Raw genomic sequence first — 23,054 nt, 5'->3', positions numbered from 1 at the left:
TGTTCAAACACGAGTTCGAAAATGCCAGCGCCACAAACTGTCAACAGACGCGGGCGCGGTAACGGCGATTGTTGTCAGGCTCCGCGGCAAACAGTTGCAAAACAAGAAGAGGAAGAGCCCATTTGACAGCAAATTCCTTCATTCCGTCGTCGTTGTCTGGTGTCGTTTGGTTTTTTCGTTTGTTTCTGTTCGCTGTTGTCGGTCGCAGGCAGGCAAGAAAATCGGTGAAATATTAACGATTCGCTCCGTCGGAAAGTGGTGCAGTGTTGGGCAGTTGATGCGCGATTCATCCACCACTTCCGTCGGCGCTGCGTGATGTAAGCAGTTTGTGTGGTAAAAAAGACAACGGCGTAGAGCCGCCGTACGGAACCAGCAGCAGCACCACCTTCCAACACACCCTGCTGTGCGCACCTCCGCTCAGAGGGTGATTAGCATATTCGCTGGACGATCTGTGCTGGGTCGAAATACGATGTTCCCGGATAGTGAGTGGTGTCAATGTGTGTTAGCAAGTGTGAACTGCGACTGCAGAAAACAAGCAGCCAACTAGGCGCGCGATACGCCCACATCTCCAGTGCGAAGCAATCCCGTGTTTGATAGCAGGAATCGGTGTCCGGGGGATTCGCTGGAAGCAGCAAGCGGTGATGATAGCAAATGGCGACCGAAAGTGCACAGCAGGGCTGCCCTCGCGAATGACGATGTATTGAAAGGAGCGGCCACCGAAAGGGTGTTTTCTCTCTATGCTTCAAGGGTGTCGTTCAACCCCCTCTCCTTCCCCCCGACCGTTGGGCAAGAATGCAGCCTACTTGAAGTGAAATTTGTGAATGTGTTCGGGAGGCTTTCGCAGTGTTTGTTACGGCATTCCCGTGTGTGTGTTCGGTGCACGGAATTGTATCACCCCCTACCGCGCTGCCCCACTGTTGTTTCACATTGATCGTGCAAAATGTCCATTTTCCAGCAGGCAAACATCGTGCAATCACAGGTTCTGCGTCAGTGTGTCTGTGTGTGTGCGTGCGTGTGTGTGTGTATGTGCACGCCCGGTCTTTAGTTACACTGGGGAGGGGGATGATGATAGAATCAACAAAAAAAGTTCAACGGTCGGTGCGCGACGCGTAACACGACGATGGCAAATATTCGCTCGAAGGTTTATTGATTCGAGCCGACCCCATTAACCGGGTTGTGTTTTTGTATTAGCCCCTGGAGAAAACGGATGGAAGGGAGTGGGTGGTTGGTGGCTTACATGAAGGAGTGGAAGTTGGGGTAGAAGGGTGTGTGCTGCACAATAATCGCAATGGGGCGGAACTGGCTCGACTGCCTACCATGTCATGCCATCCGTCCGCCCGAAGAGCAAGTTGCAGGCAGAGTGCAAGGTTGTCCTCGGAGAGCACGACAATAGCGGGCAGATTGTGTAACCTGCGGATAGTTTGTGCGTCTGGCTGTGTGTGTGTGTGTGTGTGCGTATGTTAAAAAAAAGTATGAATACTTAATTATTGGAAAATCAGCAGTCGCGTGCCACTGAGGGAGCGTGTATGTGTGCGTGTTTAAACATGATACCGCATTGGTGCAACAACAAAAAAAAAAAAAAAAGGGAGGAAAAATTCTCCACCAAACTGTGTTTTTTCCTTCTTTGGAAAAGTGCTTTACGGTCTGAACTCGTGCATGTTCCCGGTATTGTGTTGTGTCTCTGTGAGCGTGTGCTTTTCATGTTTCATGTCGAAATTTTATGCGAATTTCGCCATTTCATGTTCACATATCTAGAGGAATGAGGCGATTGATTTCTTACTGTGTCACGAAATATCTAAAGGTTGGAAGCAATAGGAAGCGTTTAAATTTAGTTTTACGAAGCCAGTCGATTTGAAGTTAGTGGCTTTAACGTTGTTCAGTTATCAGGTTTATATCGGGAAAATAATTTTTCAGTATTTTAATCAGGACTCGAACGATCAGGCATAGGCTACTTAGATCTCAATAAGACATATTGAGGAGTTACAAGGGTTGCAACCGGATTAAGAAAGCTTCCATTGCACTGTTCATCGAAAATATTACCTTTTTACCACCATTCCGGAACAAATAGTTTGCCTAGTGCCTGGTTAATCACTATTAATCCTTCTTTCAATCGTAATTAGCCAAACACTCATGGTTTCATTTCGATGAGCATGCAGTTCGCTCGCCTACTTTTCCGACCTTTTCGTTGTTGGCGAAAGGAGTTTTTGCCTTGTCACTTCCCAGCTTGCGTTCTGCGAAGCGAAGCGAAAGAGGGACAATATTGAAGTTTTCAGCATATTAAATGGCAAGTCTACGGTAAATATAGCGCATTTGAAGCCGTAGAGGTTTAGTAGACCTGTTTTTTTTTTTTGGTGGAAGGAAGCAAGCTGGTCAGAAAGAGATAGAAGGTAGAAAAGGTTATTCCGGTGCCCATAATATTCATCCTTTCTCTATCATTCAACGAATGGAACGAGGGCAGAACAAAACGAATAAATTAGGATATTTTTGTGCTATTGATTTTTTTATTAGTTTTTATGCGTTTTTAGGCACCATCGCCAGCGCTCGTGCTCTAACACATGCCACGCGCTGCTGATGATACCCTTACCCCTTCGGGCACAACACACACACACCGGAAACAAACACGCAAAGAAGAAAAGTACGGCTACACTACACCAACCAACACGAACGGGCTTCTTTTTTTAAGGATGCAGCATTTTCAGATCGTGGCTGCACTTGGCCTGATGCAACAGTCCGACCAGATCGTGGAAGTGGTAGTCCAGATACTTGGCGATCGGCTCCTGGAAGCACAGCTCCTGCTTGTACGCGGCCGTGCACCGATCCGGGCAGGGCAGGGAGTTCTGCTGCAGGCAGACCAGATGGCGGTTGGAGAAGTTTTCGCAGCATTCGCCCAGCCCGAACTGTACGCAGTGCCGGTCCAGATCGGCACCCTTCTCGTCGCAGTACACGCCCAGCTTGATGGCGACGCAGCGCAGGAAGCACTTCGTTTCCGGATCCTCCGGGAAGATGCCGGACAGGTAGGAGGGGAACCGCTGCAGCGGGATGCGCAGCGTGTTGAAGCAGTCCAGCACGACCTCCATCACCTCGAGGAAGGAGGCGGGCCGGAAGGCGGGGCTGGTGGTGTGCTTCACAAACTCCACCGGTACGACCGGCTCGTGGGCCAGCACCGCCGCCTGATGGTGGTTGTACGGGTGTTTGTACATGAAGGCGTTGGCGCAACCGGCCGCCACGATCAGTATGCAGACGAACGGTTTGATCATTTTGTACTCCGGCTCCTGTGTGTTTGTCCTGCGAATGTCCTGCTGAAGCGCTGATGGAATGGTTTAAGCTAACCTGCCGCACTGTACCGGTCGGTCTGTGGTCGGGGTAGTTTTATACTTTGAGGCTACCACCGGCATGTCTTGTGGACGATGGCGATTATCAGTGCGCCACCAATTCTTCGCAACCCGTACAGAGGTGATACGGCACGGAGCGCACGGTTCGCTTGCGTAGCGGGCCGCACTACCGGGTCCCGGCAGGCTTTTTGTTTGGCTAAATTTAAGCCCACCTTTGGGGAGTCTCTTTTTGTGCATTTGTTTTATGTTTTTTTTTTCTGACGTCCAGCGAACAGATCGTTGAAACACACGTTTCGTTGTGGTGATATGAGAAAGCTACCCATTTTTGCTATCTGGGTTTGTTCAGGAATGAAACAAATTCTTCTTTTTTTTTCGTTACATCAAATAGTTCTACTAGTTTCATAATGTACTTTAAAATGGCCTCAAAAACAGTCCTTTATTTATGTAATTGTAATTATAATTATAAAACTTAGCTAATAATGAACTCACTCATCGTGCTAATTATTTATTAACAAATTAAACGCTTTATTCACAGACAAGAAAAATTGCTAAACGGAAGCAAAAGTTACACTCGCCTCATACGCCTCCAGATGGCAATGTGAAATTACCAGCACCTCAATCTGTCAGAACAATTACGTAGCGTTAAAAATGAGTGCCGGAAATTAGTCCAGAAACGCGGAGCATCTCCAATCAAACAAAAGAACATACAAAAACGGAAAATTCTCCCTCGCGGGAAGGGAAAAGTGAACCGTTCCAGAACCATCCGTCGCGCTATTGCTTCCGCCCCAGCTCTCTCCAACCTCTCATCAGCCCATCCATCACAGTGCTCTCGGCGGTGTTCGAGCGTTTGGTGTCCTCTTGGCCCATTGCCAAGGCGGCGGTGTGTTTGGTGGGGTAGCCTAGCATGGGCAGGTTGTAATGAGGCCACCACCACACTCTGGGCCCGGGGCATACGTCAATCGGAACCGGGCGGCACGGTGATGGAGCGAAGATGAACAACCACATCATCATGTCACGGTAGTAGTAGCTGCTAAATGGTGGCCGGTGTGTGTGAGTGTGTGTGGTACTGGTGAAAGTGTCTAGTCCTTGCTGGAGAACAAAAGAAGCAAAGTGTCGGTGTACGTGTGTGTGTGTTTGTGTTTGTGAAAGTAATTGAAACCCATAGCAACCCCCCCGGCCCAAGCAGTTGTGACGCGGCGGCGGTGCAAAGGAAGGATAATTGCAGAGTACGACAACGACGCGCGATATATCGGCACGTAATTACATTTCCGTGGGGGCAACGATTATCAATCCCAACCACTGACAAAATGACGGTCGATTTCAACGATTATTTTTGGGTAAGTGTGTCAATGTGCGATAAGGATTTGTTTTGGGATTTGCCGATGCTTTCTACCGGATTTTCTGTGGGCTGAAGTGTGTTGTTAGTAGTGCGACCGTGCATGGTTTACGCACGCCCAACATTTCTAATCTTGTATTTTTTCCGTCTCTTTTATATTCATGAATGTTTTACATGGGCAAATGATCTAGGGCTGTTGCACTAGAGTGCCACGGAATGTCGGCGGCAGTGATAGAGGAGATTTATCACTCTCGCCTGACCCGTTGAAAAAATACTTCGATGCTGATAATGTGTCTGCGCTGCTGCTTTCCATCACCAACACCTATCTCCGTCGACCAACCCCAGAACCCAGTGCGGTCCATTTGCAAAACGCTTTATCTTTGAACCCGTCGATCTTGAACTCCCTTGACACCAAGGGAGGGAAACAACCAGTTTCCAGTTCGTGTACAGAAGAAATTCTCACGCATTTTCCCCCCTCGCCTTAGCCTTGCCGTTTGCTGTTGCATCGGGGTGGGTGGTACGTTTGAGGATCGGAATATGGATGTCAAGACAGAGCGAGCGCTTGTTATCATACTGTTTTTTTAATGTTTTTTTTGACGGAAAAATGTAAGTTGAGCCACATGATACGAAGGTTTCATGGGTTTTGTTGATAAGAGTGTGTAGCAGAACGAATGGTAGTTGAATTTGAAAGCAGCAGCAAGTTTGAAGATATTTGAACAGGACGTTTGAGAGCATTTACATCGTTCTACTCCGGCAACTCTACAGCAACTTATCAACTATTTTAGAACAAAGTCGCATGATCGTTCTTATGAGTTTTTCACTGCGCGCTGAATGTTTGTTTCTACCTCAAGATGGGAAATCTGAGCGCTAAATTGTCCTGCTGCTGTAGTAAACGCGATACAAAATGCGGCAGTTTGGCATAATCGGTGACGCAACATGACCATGGATGGTGGTGGTGGTGGTGGTGGTACGGCCGACGCCCAATGCGCTGCTCACATTATACTACGTTCCGGGTGTTTGGCGCTGACTTGCGAGATCGTGTTACTCGCTCTGTTGTTTGTCGTCGTCTTCGTGTCGCTTATTGTTATTTCTCGTGCGCGCAGCATTGGGAGGGGGGCGGCCCCGTTTCGAGATCCCACATAAGACAACCATCTCGCACCTCCACCCGAAACCCCACTCTCTGGTCTCTCCAAACACCACTTCCATCCATCTTTAAAGAGCTTAAGAGCGTTGATGCTGAATGGAATTATCTTGCGCGCCGCCGTCCTTCTTCCATCCAAGTAGGCGCGCGGTGTTGTGTGATATTTGCTGCGCTGGAGGCAGCCTGCGTATGCGCCACCGAAGTCGTTCGGTCGTTCGAGCAGGAAAAGATAAAATTACTCAAGTGCGCCACGTGCCGCTGCCCCGTTGTTACCCGTTTTAAGCTCTGTTTTCGCGTATGCTACTTTCATGCAAGAGTGAAGGTCAATCCTCGAGGGTTGGGTGAGATTGTAGTATGTGCAAATGTTTTGTTCCTATTGTTCGCAAAGGGTAGCTTGGGGATGGTGGAGGTAGGGTGGGAGAACAAATAGCTAGTTGAGGCGCTGCTGTGTTAGACATAATTTGAACTAATTCGATTGTTAAAGTTTATAATTAATTTTCCATAATTGAGCGCGGTATAACACGTGAGGATCTTCTTCTTCTTCTTTGGCTCAACAACTGATGTCGGTCAAGGCCTGCCTGTACCCACTTGTGGGCTTTGGCTTTCAGTGACTAATTGATTCCCACCCATAGCAGGATAGTCAGTCCTACGTATGGCGGCGCGGTCTATTTGGGGATTGAACCCATGACGGGCATGTTGTTAAGTTGTACGAGTTGACGACTGTACTACGAGACCGGCAACACGTGAGGATACTGCGTTTAAAGTAACTGTAAACCGTATTATGTCGGTTATCACGCTAACAAAACATTCCTTATCTTATACGATTTAATGCTGTTACACCTGTTTTACTATTTAGCTTGTTTAACAACATTTTATGTGATTTATTGAGAAGCTTGCACAAATGCTGTATTGTATTTGAGATGCTACTGCTCATTTTTTGTAACCCATTTGACCTCCAGCCAGTACTTTTCCGCTTTTCCCGGTTATGATTAAGTGTACCGAATGACCGTTAACCTCCATTGAAATATTACAACCACCTCTCTTCTCTACTCTGCCGTGTGTGTGTTTGTTGGACAAAGCTTCAGTATCAATTTCATTCTTTACACCCGTTTCTTTGTTGGTGTGGAGGGCGTGAGTCGGTGGGAGGGCTGGGGGATAAGGGCGTTATAAAATCAGCTGACGTGCGTCGTCGTCGTTGCCCCGGCGCCGTCGAACGTTCCTTTCCGCTTCTGTTCCGTTACGATGCGGTTCGTTGACTCGGACCGACCGACCGACCGACCAAGCACAAGACGCCGCCCGGTTGCTTTTTGCTGAGTGGCAAGAAAAATGCAATTGATCATGAAATAATACATTTTATTCTGTCACAGTCTTTTACGCAACGACGGGATTTTCCTGCTGCGGTTGTGTGCCAGCTGGTGTGTGTGTGTGTGGACATTTTTTGATGAGTCATTCATTTCAGCTGCGTGGGTTGCGATTGTTGTTGTTGTGGCGTTGTAAGGGCTTTTCCAATTCATGTACGAAAGGATAAGACGGCCCTAATAAAGAATTGCTGACTGAAGTTAAAAATACATTTTATTTTATGAAGAGCAATATTAGTTTAAGATCTTGTAGCAGGAAGGGTGCTTTCGAACGATGTTCGTGTATGCGCATTGCAAGGTCAAATCCGTGCGATGTGATTTTAATAATGATTGCGTTTGTTTTTGTACACGATGTAACGCCAATCTTTGTGTCCGAGGACAGGATGTAATGAATTAATGCAGTCGCGCTGCTTCTTCATGCCCCCCCTTACCTTTGAACGATACAAGTGCAACCCCCAAGACTGTATGGGGGGGTTGGGAGGTTGTCCCGGATGAACCATACTGACCCGGCATCCAGACGACGGGGATACGAGCCTGCCCCGATGAAGGGAAGGTGCTGTCACACCATAAATGCATCCATTTGTATTCATGTGACGCAAATCGGTTGTAAATGAGCGCTGCCTGTCTGCCTGCCGCCGCCTGCCCGTCGGAGCTGTCTATCGCTGCCAGTGATGGTGGATCAAGATCGATGTAAAATAGACAACATTCCACTTCGCGTAGCTTGAGTGTGCTAGAGTTGGTTTCGGAATATGTAAAAGGAATGCCGAACACGAGCACGCTTGAACATTGAATTGGGTTGAATTTAGTCGAGAAATTTAGTCTTTTAGTACAGAATTGCTACTGACCATTGCACCATCGTTGGTAGTACACTCCGAAGACACGCAACAAACAGCAAATATACTTAGAAACTAACTAATGCGCTCCTTCTCTGTATCTGGTGAAACGTCCAAACGAAATTAATTACAATTAAACTTATCTTTCCTCGGCAACCAATCTACTCGCAAACTAGTCATTAATTTCGATTTATTGTACTGTACGGTTACAATCATTACGTTGCCCAACCATCCCCCACCCATCTTTCATTACGGTTCCGTGTTTTTTATTGCTTCCGACTGGCTAAAAATATCTTCCACGATGGTCAAAGATACAGCATACGCAGTGGCCGTCAGCGGCCCTTTCTTTCCTGGTTGCCAGGCTAGCCCCGATGTTTCGCTGGAAAGGCACCAAAACCACGTGTTTGCGCGTAGGAGTCAGAAGAGTCTAATCATCATTTACGTCCTTGCGCTTGCTGCGTTAGCGCTGCTATCCCTTGTCGGAAGATGTTTTGTGTGTGTGGGATATTCACTACACCATAGGAAGCCATGAAAAAGCGGACCAATATGAAGACACCATGACGACACTACTGTGTAACTGCGACGCGGCACAGGGAATTCGATGTAACTAAACATCATCTCGTCGTCGAATGAAAACCAATTTGTGCCACTAATTTTGTAGTGGTAGGAGTAAAATTAGTAGTAGCAGTCGTGTCGTGATGGTGCATGTATGTACGCCGGACAACTCGTGGGAAAAATGCATTCCATACCACCTCAACCAACAGCGGGTAAGCGCTCAGCGCAATGAAGCTTGTTTTCATCGATGGATGGTTTTCTCATAATAAATCACCACCGTCATGTGTAGTACTGTTACCACTCGTGCTAGAACCGGTTCCGGCTTCGCAATGACTCTCGTCCGCCCATAAGGCATCACACCTGGTTGGTTGAGGAGAGACCAGTGTGTGTTGTATGTGAGGAGGAGATCAGTTGCAATGCCAGTGACTTGTTGTACTCGCAGTACTTTACAATTCTCATGCTTCTTCGAGTGATATGTGAATTCAATCTGCCCATGTGACCCTTCCTAAAAAACAGAAAAAAAATATGACCAAATACAAGTTTGGCAGTGTTTTGCGGGTGGTAGTAACATGCGGTCCAAAGGAAGGTGGTGCCGCGTGGTGCTCATGCTCATGGGAAGAAATTTTACTCAATTGGTCGACTTCTGGCACCGATGATCAAAATAATTTGATTTAACTCAATTTAAGCTTACATATCGACCAAACAGAAACCTCCCCCGACACATGGTGTTTTTCTGTTCCACTTCATGGGTTATGACCTGTCTGTGGAGCATTGGAGTTTCGTGTTTTGGGTTGGGTGGGTTGGGAAGCGGTAAACTAACTAGCCGTTGTTACGTAGATGGGTTGGCGAATTGCTCAAGACTGTTTTTAAAATATCATGTTCATTAATTATAGCGCCAGGGGCTTATGGTTTGGAGAAAGATAGATTACTATTCTGGTGTTCTAGTAGTCTACTGCATGCCGTTGGTCTTTGCACGCTGGAAACAAACAAAAAACTATTTCTGGATAGCATACAGCGGCAACTTGAGTGTGTGCGTTGTTACTGTAGTATAATGTGGATGAAGCAGCATTTAGACATCGACAGAAAAGATCATATTTTTTATACCAGAACTATGCCCGAGGTGCTGGAGGTCGGTTCTAATACAAACACACGTGGAAATTGTTTGTCATAAGCTGGCACACAGATGGGGTGTGTAGGATTGTTTCATGGATTTTAAATTCTTCACGTCTCGCACGTGACTGCAATATTGAGGAATAAAGTACACAATTTTGTGCCTGTGGAAAAAATGGGCATAAGAATGAAACAGTCATAAAAAAAATCCAAAAATCTAAATATCAATACTTGAAAGCTCCTTCTCGATGGATTTGGAAATTTGGCTGTACAACCAATTAACTAACCTATCTTTCCCCTTTTTTCCACTGTCTTCAGGGCGAGAAGAACAACGGGTACGAGGTGCTGTACCAAAACATGAAGTATGGCCTATCGGCGACGAAAGAGCTAGCGGAGTACTTCCGCGAGCGCTCGAATCTGGAGGAGTACAATTCGAAGCTGCTGACAAAGCTGGCCAACAAGGCGGGCTCGAGCGGTGGCGGTACTTTTTCCCCGCTCTGGATCATACTCAAGTCAACCACCGAGCGTCTGTCGGAGCTGCACGCCCAGAAGGTGCAGAAGCTGACGGAGCTGGTCAAGAATGTCACCAAGTACGCGGAAGACCTGCACAAGAAGCATAAATCGGTGAAGGAGGAAGAGTCGGGCACGCAGGATGCGGTGCAGGTGAGTAACACACACACACATACACGGAAAGAGCATAACATGACGCTTTGTGCTCCATTATCCTTCCCAACAGGCAATGAAGGAATCGACCGCGGCTGTCGCCAAGGCAAAGGATACCCACAATGCCCGGCTGCAGGAGGTGGAGAAGGCCCGGAAGGACAATTCGGCCAAGGAGATCGAAAAGTCGGAGGCAAAGCTACGCAAACACCAGGACGACTACAAGGCGCTGGTGGAGAAGCACAACATAATCAAGCAGGAGTTTGAGAAGAAAATGACAATAACGTGTAGGGTGAGTGTAAATGCGATCAAAGCCTCCAGTTTTGCCAGTGAGTCATTCAAACCCGGGGCGCGTACAACCGAAACCCTGGCATGGAGCGGCCTTGAGCACTGTGTGCAAATGCGGTGCTACGAACATTCTAATCACACACGGACCAAGCTGATTGTTTGATATGTTTTCTATCTGCTGTTGCAGCGTTTTCAAGAGATGGAAGAAGCACATCTGAAACAAATGAAAGAGTTCCTCTCGTCGTACATGGACATAGTGCAGAACAATTTCGATTTAGTTGGCCAGGTACGTTCGGGCAATGGTGTGACGTGCGATGAGATGGCGTAGCCGTAAAATCCGATTATTCATAGATTCTCTCCTTCTTTCTCTCTCTCTCTCGCTCTCTCTTTCTCTACTTTGCTTCCTGCGCCAGGTCCATTCTGATTTGAAGCGTCAATTTCTAGAGTTAACCGTGGACAAGCTATTGGAACAGTTCGTGCTGAACAAGTACACCGGTCTGGAGAAACCAGGTAAGTAACAGGACGGGAATGTTCGAAACCAACCCTGCGTGGGGTGTAGTGTTTTGTTTCCACTCCTCTCCTGGCGTACACGGAAGCCACGAAAAAAGAGAGAGAGAAAAAAAACTCCAAATATATACAGTGTATTAGATCCCCAGTCCACATAGCACAACACCAGTCGAGAAACATCAATTTGGAATTTGTAATCCCTTTATACACTCTTCCTTTTATAATTCAATGTTTTTTATTCGTATTTTTTGCCTTGCCCGGACGAACACATTGTTGTGTGTTGCGTTTTCTTTTATCTAATGCATGATTTTTGTTGGTTTTTGCATGCGTTCTCATGAGTTTTTTTTCAATTATTTGAGAATTTGCTTACAAGTTTTATGTTGTATGCCCTTTGGTTCGTTTTTGTTTGATTTTTTTTGCTGTAAGTGATTTTTTTTGTAGATGTTTCACGTTGAATGGTACTTTTATAGCCAATAAGCTTTATTTTTGTGTTTTTCGTTGTTGTGTTTGAAAAAGCTTAATCGTCATTTGATTAATTTGCTTACAAAAGCTAATGTGACTCTCAGCAGGGATAGCTGCTAGTTTTTGTAAACATTTGTTTGGCAGTTATGATCGATCGGCAGATCGATCGATCAGCTCAACATTTCTTCCAGCTAAGGCGCGATACAGACCGCTACTCGCAGAGGAACAATTTAAAAGCCCAAAATAATTGAAAATGCATGTAAAGTAGATTTATTTTCTTGTTTTGCCGTGTGCTATTTCGCCGTTATATTCAAATTCATTTTAAAATTGTCTACATTAGTAGTGATTGTAAAACGTTACCCCCTTCGTCGTTGGAGTCATAGTTCCCCCTGTACGTCTGTGCAATAGTGAGCGCTTCCTTGCCTCCGGTACATCCCTGCCACGTGGTGCGTTGTCGTACAGTGTTGCCCGGTGTGTGCGTGTTTTGTAGTCGTGCGATTTTTCGTCTCTCTATTTCATTCTCCTTTCAATCTCTGTTCCCGTTTGCCGGGGGTGTACCGGGTGTGTGTTCGATCGGGCGGCCGGCTTAATGTGTGCTTATGATCCATTACAATATTCTCCTTTCCTTCAGAGCTAATTGAGCTTGATTTTGAAAGTGGCACCGCGAGCGGTTCCGGTGCGGTTGGCCATAACAGCGGCCACCAGCTGCTAGTGAACACCTCGGCCCCGCTGCCACCGGGTGGCAGCATTTCGCCCGCTCCATCCTCGTTGGCGGGCGGCGGGCTGCTCGAATCACCGACCCTGTCCGCGACCAGCTCCTCGCAACCGATCAACATCGGCACGGCGCCCGGCAAGAAGGAGAGCAGCCACCTGCGGTCCTGGTTTAGCTCCAGCTCGACGGCAGCCGTCCCAACGAACTCACCGGTCAATCTGTCCACCTCGCCCACGTCCACCTCGATGGGCGGAGGCGGCGGACGGTGGGGCGATGGCGGAACGGACCTACCGTCAGCCCAGCAGCAGCCCCATCCGGCCTCGTTGCGTGCCATGTCGCCGGTGCCATCGGTGCTGAACGAAAGTAGCGTGTCCGGATCCGCACAAAGTACGGGCAAACAGTCAAGTAAACCATTCTACGGCGATCTGTTTTCCTTCAAGCATCATAGTACCAATCCCTCCACTAATCACAATCAGCCATACCACCACCCGCCCAACCTAGCCACTAACGGTCACAATAACGGTGGCAGCGGCAAACAACAATCGCAACAATCGCCGCAAATGAAACAGCAGGAACAGCAACTGCAAGAATCTTTACAGCATCCACAGCAACAGCAAGACCAGCAGCAGCAGCAGCAGCCTGCGTCACCTCAGCAACTACCACCACCACAACAACAACAACAACAACAAAAATCTTCCCGCCGCACTACTTCCCTTCTCAATCTCTTCATGTCTAACTCCCAGGGTAATTTTATCTTCTTGATTTTCACATTCGCGATATGCGAATACAACTTTCTATCTTTCACAACACTGCCAAAAAACAACCTAAAACACACACACACACTTACAAAACACTTACAGTTTTTTTCCACTTTTGCTGTTCCTATCTCTTTTTCCTCTTTTCTTTTTTCCATAGTCTGTCTCTAGTTTCTGTTTCCTATCGGTTTTCTTATGGGTTTTATATATCTTTTTGCCTTATCTTTCCATCTATTACTTTTGGAAATAGTATAGCTTACAGTTCTGTTTTTTCCGTTGCGTTGGCTCACCATTTCTATTTTACTCTCTTTACCTGTTCCTATGCGTAACGTAGATTTAGTTATTATTTGTCTTTTTTCATGTTTGCATATTTCGTACCGATTTGTGTTTGTTTTATTTTGACGCTATTAATATCTTTAATGCGCCATTTCTCACTAGACGGGACGTGGTTTCGTTTTTAATCTACTGCTTTCCGCTTTCTATTTCTATTCACACACACATCCACCCACCTCCGTTTTTCTTACCCCTGGCACCAACACGCTTTTAATTAATTTGGATCGATGGCAAATGCCAGCAGTTCGGGTTTAATTTTCAAATGGGATTACTCGTTTGCTTGAAATGCCGTATCCTAAAATCGAACGAAGCTAAAAAGAAGGTATCGCTAGAAAAAATAGGTCCAACTAATTGATCTAATTACCTCATCACTATTGCTAGGTTCATGATTTCATGTTTCGATCGTACGCTCAATTTTAGTGCAGCTTTGCAATAATAATAGTTTAAAACAATAGCTAAGTTAGTGTTGTATCCTTTGCCCATTTTCTACATATTTTATGGCGAAAAGATTAGCGAAGTATCTACGCTGCTGCGTGCGTACGTCTTGCAACAAGGTGTACGAACGTGCCATTAGTGCTAGTGCTTTTAGCTGGGTGGATATGATGCGCGCCTGCCCAACACAGTAATTGCAAGTAGCTTGCGGCACCACCGTTCGTCCGCAGGCTGCTGGAGTGTCTACCGCTCCCATTATCGTCACTCCTGTGAAGGGGCGGGTCGTAAATGATGTCATTTGCACTATTTTCGGACCATCATTTGAGCGCAATGGTGGTGGTAATTGGGGTGTGTTGGAAGCTAGCGTTCCTGTGGGAGTTACACTTTCATTACAGAATCCTGCCCTAGTGGAAAAAAGGTGTTTGGCAAAGTGAAGAATAGCGCTTTTTTTTCTTCAATTATGGTTACCATCGTTAGAGACATCAGTGTTAGTTTCAGTGGTGGAGCACGTCGGTTCTTCTCTGTTTTAAATGGTTGAATAGAGAAAAAATGTTACCCTGTTCTCTAATATCAGCCACAATATTGTGGTCAATCTCTTTTCAAAGTTTGGGTACATTTTATCTATTTTTTTCCACATTATTTTCCCCACAAAGCATCACTTTTGTAGTTTGTTTTTATCCCAATAAAAAACCCCGGTACTGCTGCCCTCTCTTCTGTACTTAAATTATGGTTTCATTCTTTGGTGGTCTGTTTTCGTTATAATTTTGATAATATTCTAGTCTCACTTCACCCTTTCCTAGACTTTACCCTCTTCTCTTCTCACCAGCGGTAACATTGGCACGTACCGTATGCCCCACAACGTTTCAAGTACGTTTGGGCGATAACACGCGCATTAAAATAACACATCAAAATGGTTTTCAATATCGATATTCTTATGCCCATTTTTTTGTCTCTTCCCCTATTTTTACATCTCTGCCCCGTGTATTTATTACACCTCTCGATGATTGTACAAAACAAAACAAACAAACAAAAATCTCCCCACAACACCTCACTGTTCACTACACGCCGCCATCCATATATCAACAACAATTCATTCCACAACGCATACAATATATAATTGCTTCGCTGGGCGGTCGGGGTATGGCTCCTCGTTATCCTTCCATTCTCGACAAAACGTGTGTGTATGTGTGTGTGTGTTTGCGTGTAAATGGGAACGGCAACGTCAACGTGGTGGCAATACAGGAAGTCGCGATAGCCGAGAAAGCCGCGAATCGACCACAAGCAGTGCGGGCGGACGCCGGAACAACAGCAACATCGCCGGAGGCACCAATGCGGCGGCATCGGAAGTCGGTCGAAATTCGGTCTCCTCCACCGGCGCGACCGTTTCTGCCCCGACCAGCCCGAACGATCCGGACACTGGAAGCAGCGGGGGCGGCACGGCGGCAGCCATCGATGAACGGTCACAGCAGCAGCAGTCCTTTATCGGACGGAATCCGTTGCTGCGGGGCTCGAAATGTAAATCACATATCTTCTCATCTCGATTACATTGCGTGGTGTTGTGTTTTCTTCCTCTCTTTCTCTCTGTCTCTCTCTCTCACTCACTCTCTTTTTAAATCCCTTTTTATTGGTGTTTTGTTTTTATTTCAATTGAACTATTTCTTACATCTAATTGGATTTCCCCTGCTACTAGAGAACAATGGATGATGATCGTCCATTGATCGGTATTCGTTCGGCAAAGGATGTTTTACTTTTTACATTGGATTATCTTTTTTCCCACAAACGGTTTGGAGTGTGTTTAGCCTGTGTCTTCTGAGTGTGTTGCAAACGACTGTTTTCTTCTGTTTTGGTTACTTTATTGGATGTTTTTATTCTATTCTTTTGTATTCTTTAGCTCTTCTACTTCGATCTGTGCTCACCAGCAAGAATGAGAGTAGTTTTTTGAATGTTAGTACTAGTCTATTCGGGTCTGTCTGCTGTACCTGAATCATATTAGTGCCATTTGAAATTAGGTTAATTATTTGCTTCTGTAAAAAACCATGTACCATTTGTATCTTCTTATATAGCGGGGTTCTTTGGCTTTTGGTTATTATTTTTTTAATTAGAATTATGTTTACGCTTTTCAGTTTGCTTCTTTTCTAGCGTCTATTTTTATCTTAGTACCATCAGCTAACATCCCTAATTAACGTTAATGATTATATTTATCAATAGCTTTTATCCTATTTTCTAGCTAACTACCTATTTTCTAACTGTGACCTTTTCTAACCTGAACCCTGAAGGTGTGCGGGAAGAAGTTGTTCTTGTTATCTCTCGACCACGGCTAGGGTTGACGTAGTGAAGCGAACACACGCACACACACAGGAGAAGCACACAGCACAGGACAAGTTCTAGGTAGAGAAGTGTTCAACACTTTACGCACTCACCCGGTACGGAACGCAACGAACTGAAAAAAAAAACAAAAGTCTGACTCTCTTAGGCCACGTTCATGTCTGCAGAATTGTTGCTAATCGCCACTTGTCGTCTAGTTTCATTCAGTAAGCCAGCCGTTAAAGGAAAGCGCGTCCATCGCGCGTTACTGTTTAAAATCTGCATGTCGCATATAGCGTGCTTGTTATTATGGTACGGCAAAGAAAGGTTATAGATTAAGACTGAACACATAAATGTTACGCGCGAACGTGTGTGATAGGAAGTGGCTTGCGTTTGATGTGATTATAGCACGCGGACACAGTGAATGATATAAATGTGTGTGTGTGTGTTGTGTGTGTGGTTGTTAGGCAGCGTGCTGTTTGTGCATTTTCCATACTAAACCTTGAACTGAGTGGACTGCAGAGAGGACTTACAACAGAACGGACTGCCCCTGGCACAGGACGAAGCGCAAAGGTCCCCGTAAACAACCGGACAAAAGCTGTGCGACCTCCTCAAAATGCGTAGTGTTTGTGATGTGGCTTCTCATGATTTACACCTATTTTTTTCTATTATTAGTAGTAGTAGTGTTGTTGCGTTATGCAAAATATTTACAACTCTTTATTTGTGCTCCTTACAATAGCGCTCAGTTGTTCATTTAGTGCGTGCTTTTATTTAATGCTGATTGTTGGCTGTTTCATTGTTATTTTTTTTAGTGGCAAGAATTGTTGTTTCTGTTGTTTTCCGTTGTTTTCAAGTTAAAACCAACTCGCGTTTTCATTTCATACCACATCTCCCTACGTGCCTGTTCTCCCTTTCCATTCCTCTTTCCTCGAATCCCATTTTGTTTTATCATTTCTATCGATTTTATCACATCCAACACCACACTCACATGCAAACAGCAGTCACATTTGTACTCTTAACTTAATGCGATCAAGCGATCGTGATCCATTTGTGTTTTTTGTAATTCCTATGTTTTTGTTTTCCTTGTTTGGTGGACATAACTTTTTGACATCACGAAGAGAACCTGAACAAAATTCTCCCCATTTGGTTGGTAGCAGCAGGATTACTTTGCCGATAGTATAACTTTCCTATAGTTACTAAATTTAAATCTTCATTCTGGCGTACGGTTCTCTTTCCACATTTCCTATTTTGTGTTAGATCTTACCTATTGACATTTTGTTCTTGCATTGAGTTTTTCCCACCCAGTTTTTAACCCCCGTTTCAAATTTAACAAATCACAACAAACAAGACATCTTATCCTCTGTTTTGTTGTAGGTAAAAGACGTGTTCCGTCTTGTTAGTTGTTTCGATCGAAGAACATGTGTTTGTGTGTGTGTAACTATTATTTATCTTTTTTGTTCATCTTTTGCTTTTCGTCGCTCCCGATCGAAGCAGTTTCCGGGTTTCTGCGCAGCCGGCGCGAGAAGGCCAAATCAAAGAAAGCCAAAAAGAAGAAAGATTCCACGGAAAACTCCAGTGCCAAAGATGAAAATATTTTGGACGGGTATGTGTGAGCGAAGTCGCCGTGGTCGTCTCGTCGATGTTGTCGAGTGACACTGTTTGAACACTTTATGCATTACTCTACTTGCAGCGATAGCAAGGGCGATACGGCAAATGCGGACAGCGCCACGAATCTGCAAACCACTTCCGCGATCAGTGCTTCGAATGTAGCCCCCACGGCAACGCCCGAAGTGGATGAGGACGGTTACAGCATACAGCCGCGCGAAACCACCTGGGACAGTGCGACGATCACGGAAAAGAGCAGTAAGCATACCTCTGAGTGCCGCTCATTGAACGTTTTTAAGCTAAAAAGATAAAACTCTAACCCCGTTCGTTGGTGTATCGTTCCTTTTCCCGGTCGATTATTTGCAGATAATTTCTACTCAAGCTCGGACAGTGACAGCGAGGATGAGCGTGAAGAGAAGAAAATCCACGTGGAAATTAAACCGCTTAACAATGGTGCCGCACCCATTTCGGCCAGTGTCGATGAGCTGCGGGCAACGGTGGAAAATCTTTCGCTATCACCAATCGGTATTCTAACATCGGTAAGAATTAAACTTTTTAGCGACTGTGTGTAGTAATGGACGGGCTTGGTGTGTGTGTGTGCGCGCGGTAGTGATCATCGTTCCATAACAGATTTGTGCTTTCATTAGTTTGTGGCAATTTTCTAGAGCAGTAGGACACTTTTGTTGAGTTGAAGTTGTTTTAAATGGATAGAACATTATTTTTCCGCTTAATTTTTGATAGTTAACCATATTCATATCTAATGCCTTGTTCGTTGAATAAGTATCACTAGAAGCTTGATTTTACTAAATTTTGTCATACCTCTTTCATTCCATCTTTAATTTCAAAACAATTCTAACAAAACTACTCGAATGCCTTTTTTTCCTTTCATCCATTTGTACACCTACCTACTACTACCATCTACGCACTTAATAACACTGTCTGTCCGCGCGTGTCGTGCTGTCGAATTTTCGTGGGTCTATTTGACGATCATCATCCATGCCTTAATATCATCCAACCCAACTCATCATCACTAACCAAACTCATCTGTGTCTATGGAACAACTAAAACAACCCCGTCACTGATTTGGACGATTTGGAAACGCATTCATGGTGTTCATTGTCCCGTTCGTTAATTCTGGTTGTGTCGCGGGGATTTGCTTACCGGTGGCCGGTTCTCTATGTAACGCCTCATAACGTACTAAAACCCCCCCCCAACACCAGGCAAGGCGCGGTTCAAGCTTCGACCCGCAGCACCAAGACCGACTGCTGCGCATGAAACGCTCCAAGTCCGTGTCGCAGCAGATCGGCGACAATGGCAACGGTTGCAAACCGAGCCACGATCTGCTGTCACTAAACCACTCTATCTTCCAACAGCAACAGCAGCAGCAGCACCATCAGCAGCACCAGCTGCACCACCAGCTGCACCATCAGCAACAGCAGGCACAGCCCGCCTCCCAGGCACACGCGCTGCACCACCAGATGTCGGTCGGGAATGCGTCGCTCCTGAACAATAGCAACGCCGCCACGCACCTCACCAGTCCGAATGCCTCGAATGCGTCCACGCCGACGACGGTACATCCGTACGCGCCGCTACAAAGCCCTACCCTGTCGATGTCAACCAGCTCGAAGTGAGTAGTAGACTCGTTAGACGGTGGCATGGGAGACGCCTAAACTCGCCTTCTTTTACGTTACAGCAATCGGTATGCAGATCTGGGTGACATCTTTTCGGAGGTGGGTGACATTAGCATCTCGGCACCGACTTCCGCGAACCTAACGAAGCTTACCCAGCGACAAATTCCCACACCGACGTCAGCGGGCGGCAGCAGTATCGCTATACCGCGACCACCATCGCGAAGATCGGAAGCGGCTGGTAAGGGCGCTGGTGAACCCTGTCCTTTCAGTGGTTTAGACCCCGGCTGTAATGCTGTAATTTTCTTCTCTTCAACTCAATCCTCAGTTGCACGTGATCGTGTCAGTCCGGCGTCACAGATTGCTCGTGCCGACAGTGTCGGCAGTTTGGAGTTCCGTAGTCCGAGCGTGGGTATCGGATCGTCCCGTGGTCCGTCCCCGCTAACGATCGGCATGTCCGATACGATTCCATTGGCTGTTGCATTCCACGAAATTATTCACGCCTATTTCAAGTAAGAAGGCTTCTCCCCATCTGTGTCTCTCCGCTGTGGAGTGGTAGATTCGAAAGTCTAATTAAACTATGTTTTCTCTCCCTCTGCCAGAGGAGCCGACGAGTCCCGGTGTCAGGTGAAAATGTCGGGCGACATGATGATTTCGTTCCCGGCCGGCATTGTGAACGTGCTGACGAACAATCCGAACCCGGCCAAGCTGGGCTTCCGCATCAAGAATCTCCAGAACCTCGACAACGTGCTGCCGAACAAGCAGCTCATCACGATCGATCGGCTCCAGTCGACCAGCTTCAGCACGACGCTCGAGTTCAACATGCCAGTATTAACGGCGACCCTGCGGCGCCAGTCGGAGCAGAACCCGAACGCGCCGCACATCAACGTGGACATCCTGAAGTACCAGATCAAGGCCAAGCCGGGGGCGGCCTCCTGTCCGTTCCAGCTCGTGTCCTACTGGAAGTGCGAACAGCGGCACACGGACATTAAGATCGACTACAAGTATAACTGCCACGCGATGGCCCAGCCGTCCCCGCTGCTGAACGTTTCCATCTCGGTGCCGGTCGACGGCGGTGTGAAGAACGTCCAATCGAAACCTCATTCGGCTTGGTGAGTAATTGCTCTTCAGAAGCAGCTGCAGCTGGGACCCTCTGACCATGATTGCTTCGCTTTGGTGTGGGTTTTTTGGGGGTCGCGTGCAGGCAAGGCGAATCGAACCGGCTGGTGTGGAACTTTACGGACATATCGCAGCACTCGGAGAGTGGCGGTGTTGATACGCTCCGTGCCCGGCTCGAGGTAGGCACGGGACCATCGACGCCGGCCATCATCTCGACCCAGTTCAACTGCGAAGGGACCACGCTGTCCGGCATTGAGTTTGAGCTGGCCGGCTCGGGATATCGGCTATCGCTTGTAAAGCGACGATTCGTATCAGGTACGTACGCAACTGCTGTTGTCGATTTTTGGACGGTCAAATGTGTAAAAAATCATCTTTGCTTTTTAGGAAAGTACATCTGCGAAGGCGATGGCATACGGACGGTGAAAACACCTACGCCACCGAACGTGTCCGGCGTCATGTCACCGATTCCGTTCGGCAGCAGCAGTAGCAACAGCAGCAAGTCGGCCAACCCCTCATCCGGTGGCACCACTGGATAGTATCGGTTTTTCTTCTGCTAGAAAAGCAAGTACCACCATATCCTTTCCCCCGAACGAGAGCGTGAGCTGAAGGTAGAAGTTACCACTGTTACAGTGCTGCTGGGTGCAAAACCGGGACAACACCCCGTCCTCATCATTTGTCGGCCATCGGGCAGCGAACGTCTAACCCTCCGAGCGAGCGGGCGGTTGCTGTTGCACTAGGGCGCGCACTATACGCAATACCGGGCGTCGGCTTGTTTGTCGGTAGCGAGTAGTAGGGTGAGTGGAAAGACTTTCCAACCAAGACTATAGACTAGTGCAAAACAAATTGTACTGCGTACTGGTACTAAGAGAGAAGGCGAGAGAATGGTGATATATACCACCCCACACGCGCGCTATACGGAAGGAGGAAAAGCGAACGTTGATAGCGTACGAGAGAGAGGCTAGGAGGAGATTTCAGAAATGTTGTTTTTAGTGGATGATGATGATTGGGGTTCTGCTGTGGCGGGGCAGACCGTGCGGAGCGAAGGAGTTGGATATCGGATAAGCCTGTGTAAAATGGGTATGGTGCCTTCCTTCTTTAGTGCAAACCGGTCCGTCGGTGAGAGCGTGTGCCTCGGCTTTGCTTATCCTGCCAGTTCTGTACGTTTAATTTCTTTCCGCGCTCCTCCTTCCTTATTATTATCCCTTTCGTGTTTTGTTTGTTTGTAGCAACAACTGCTAGTATTTTCACAAGGACTGACACCCCGAACGCCATTCCTGACGCTAGCTTGTTTTGTTTTTTTTTCTTTTCTCTCGAAGATATCTACTTGTTATCCGTTTCTCAGCTGCGTGAGAATGCTTTAAGTAATGTAAATTTCATGTTATACCCTCGTAGAAGGCGCTCGCTTACCCACCAAACAACGCATCACATAGGGAAGCGAGTGTCCAGTGAGTCTGCGAGTTTATATGTGCTAGTGGTAAGCTGAGTGTGGTGTATGCCGGTGTTTTTTACGTATGCTTTCCAGCAACAACAGCAAACAAAAGGAAGAGGTAGTTGCGATGTTAAATGGAAATACTCTTAAGATAACATCTGCAGTAACAGAGAGTGTAACACACACATTCACTATCAGTAGCCCCAGAGCGTGGCTCCAGAGAAAATTTGATTCACTACAGATAAGTGGCACTGCATCAGAATGCTAAGCTTGAATGTTTATACTGTTGTTTTATGCTTTATGTTAGCATATTTTTAAAACATGTAAACTCTAATCTACGTTTGATGTGTATCGGGTGTGGATGCTATATATGCTCCCATCACTTAGACCTTAGTTAAAATGCCACACACTCCTCGTTTTCGGTACAAAACACTCACACACACACATACTGCTGTATTATTATTATCCCGTTTGTGCACTAAGGGCAAAGAAGTAGGTTAAATGAGATGTAGCGCGTAGCATGGCAAAAGGAGGGCAAGAATCTGAACTAAACAACGGACTGTTTCCTAGTATATTGAACTCTAACAAGAAAGTGATCCGAATGTGTCTGTCCACACACCGACCGATCCTTAGGCACCCGTTCCTCTTCGTAAATAATAATAAATAAAAAAAGACTCGGTAACAATTGTAGGCTAGGAAACGACACACATCCCCCCTCCCTTCCCCTCCTAAATGCAAAGAAAGCAAACAGTGAAATACACTTGAAATCAATTTTGAATACAAAATCACTCTTTCCAAAACATAGGGATACAGCAAACAGGACGCAAACATTTAGCCCAGGTATCATTACTATTATTATTATTATTATTATATACTGCCTGCATCGTGCGAAGGAAAAATAAAAATTAGGCAATTATCAATCACAATACACACACCAGCGCGGGATATTAGCATTACATTTCTCACAATCTTTAAATGTGGATTGTGCTGGAATGTTGCTTCCGTTTATCGAGTAAGTTCCTAGCTTCTTGTTCATCAACCTACTTACAGGAGAGTGCCCGCATGCCGGTTGTACGCTCAACAACATCCGAAAACACTACGGGCCGATCAGTTGCTAGGATACTAATGGGCGAAAAAGGAAGATAAGGGAAACCA

At 46.3% G+C, this 23,054-nt stretch overlaps 2 protein-coding genes across 35 annotated transcripts; one reads left to right on the top strand and one right to left on the bottom strand.

The window, feature by feature from the left end:
• Nucleotides 1-108: 108 nt before the first annotated feature.
• Nucleotides 109-22,825, top strand: LOC1281093 (F-BAR domain only protein 2). 34 transcript variants are annotated; one of them, XM_061651984.1, is made up of 17 exons: nucleotides 181-317; nucleotides 3,868-4,669; nucleotides 9,984-10,328; nucleotides 10,402-10,617; nucleotides 10,801-10,899; nucleotides 11,027-11,123; nucleotides 12,214-13,038; nucleotides 15,057-15,329; nucleotides 17,610-17,721; nucleotides 17,809-17,981; nucleotides 18,090-18,262; nucleotides 19,097-19,350; nucleotides 19,417-19,592; nucleotides 19,680-19,863; nucleotides 19,954-20,463; nucleotides 20,556-20,785; nucleotides 20,855-22,825. In XM_061651984.1, exons 2-17 carry the CDS (start codon nucleotides 4,640-4,642, stop codon nucleotides 21,004-21,006), a joined length of 3,849 nt encoding a protein of 1,282 aa, XP_061507968.1. In that variant the 5' UTR covers nucleotides 181-317; nucleotides 3,868-4,639; the 3' UTR covers nucleotides 21,007-22,825. The 34 variants fall into 34 exon arrangements, with proteins under 34 accessions (XP_061507986.1, XP_061507962.1, XP_061507977.1 ...); XM_061652002.1 differs by lacking the exon at nucleotides 15,057-15,329 and having other exon boundaries at nucleotides 109-224; nucleotides 12,214-12,681; nucleotides 17,613-17,721; XM_061651978.1 differs by having other exon boundaries at nucleotides 109-224; nucleotides 19,417-19,863.
• Nucleotides 1,648-3,537, bottom strand: LOC1281092 (uncharacterized). Its single transcript, XM_321029.3, has one exon. The coding sequence runs from the start codon at nucleotides 3,255-3,257 to the stop codon at nucleotides 2,679-2,681; it is 579 nt and encodes a 192-aa protein (XP_321029.1). The 5' UTR covers nucleotides 3,258-3,537; the 3' UTR covers nucleotides 1,648-2,678.
• Nucleotides 22,826-23,054: the final 229 nt, after the last annotated feature.

This window comes from Anopheles gambiae, chromosome 2 (assembly GCF_943734735.2).
Source record: "Anopheles gambiae chromosome 2, idAnoGambNW_F1_1, whole genome shotgun sequence".
In the NCBI taxonomy this organism is placed as follows: domain Eukaryota; kingdom Metazoa; phylum Arthropoda; class Insecta; order Diptera; family Culicidae; genus Anopheles; species Anopheles gambiae.
The sequence above is the reverse complement of the archived record's forward strand: the minus strand, read 5'-3'. Positions and strand labels throughout refer to the sequence as shown.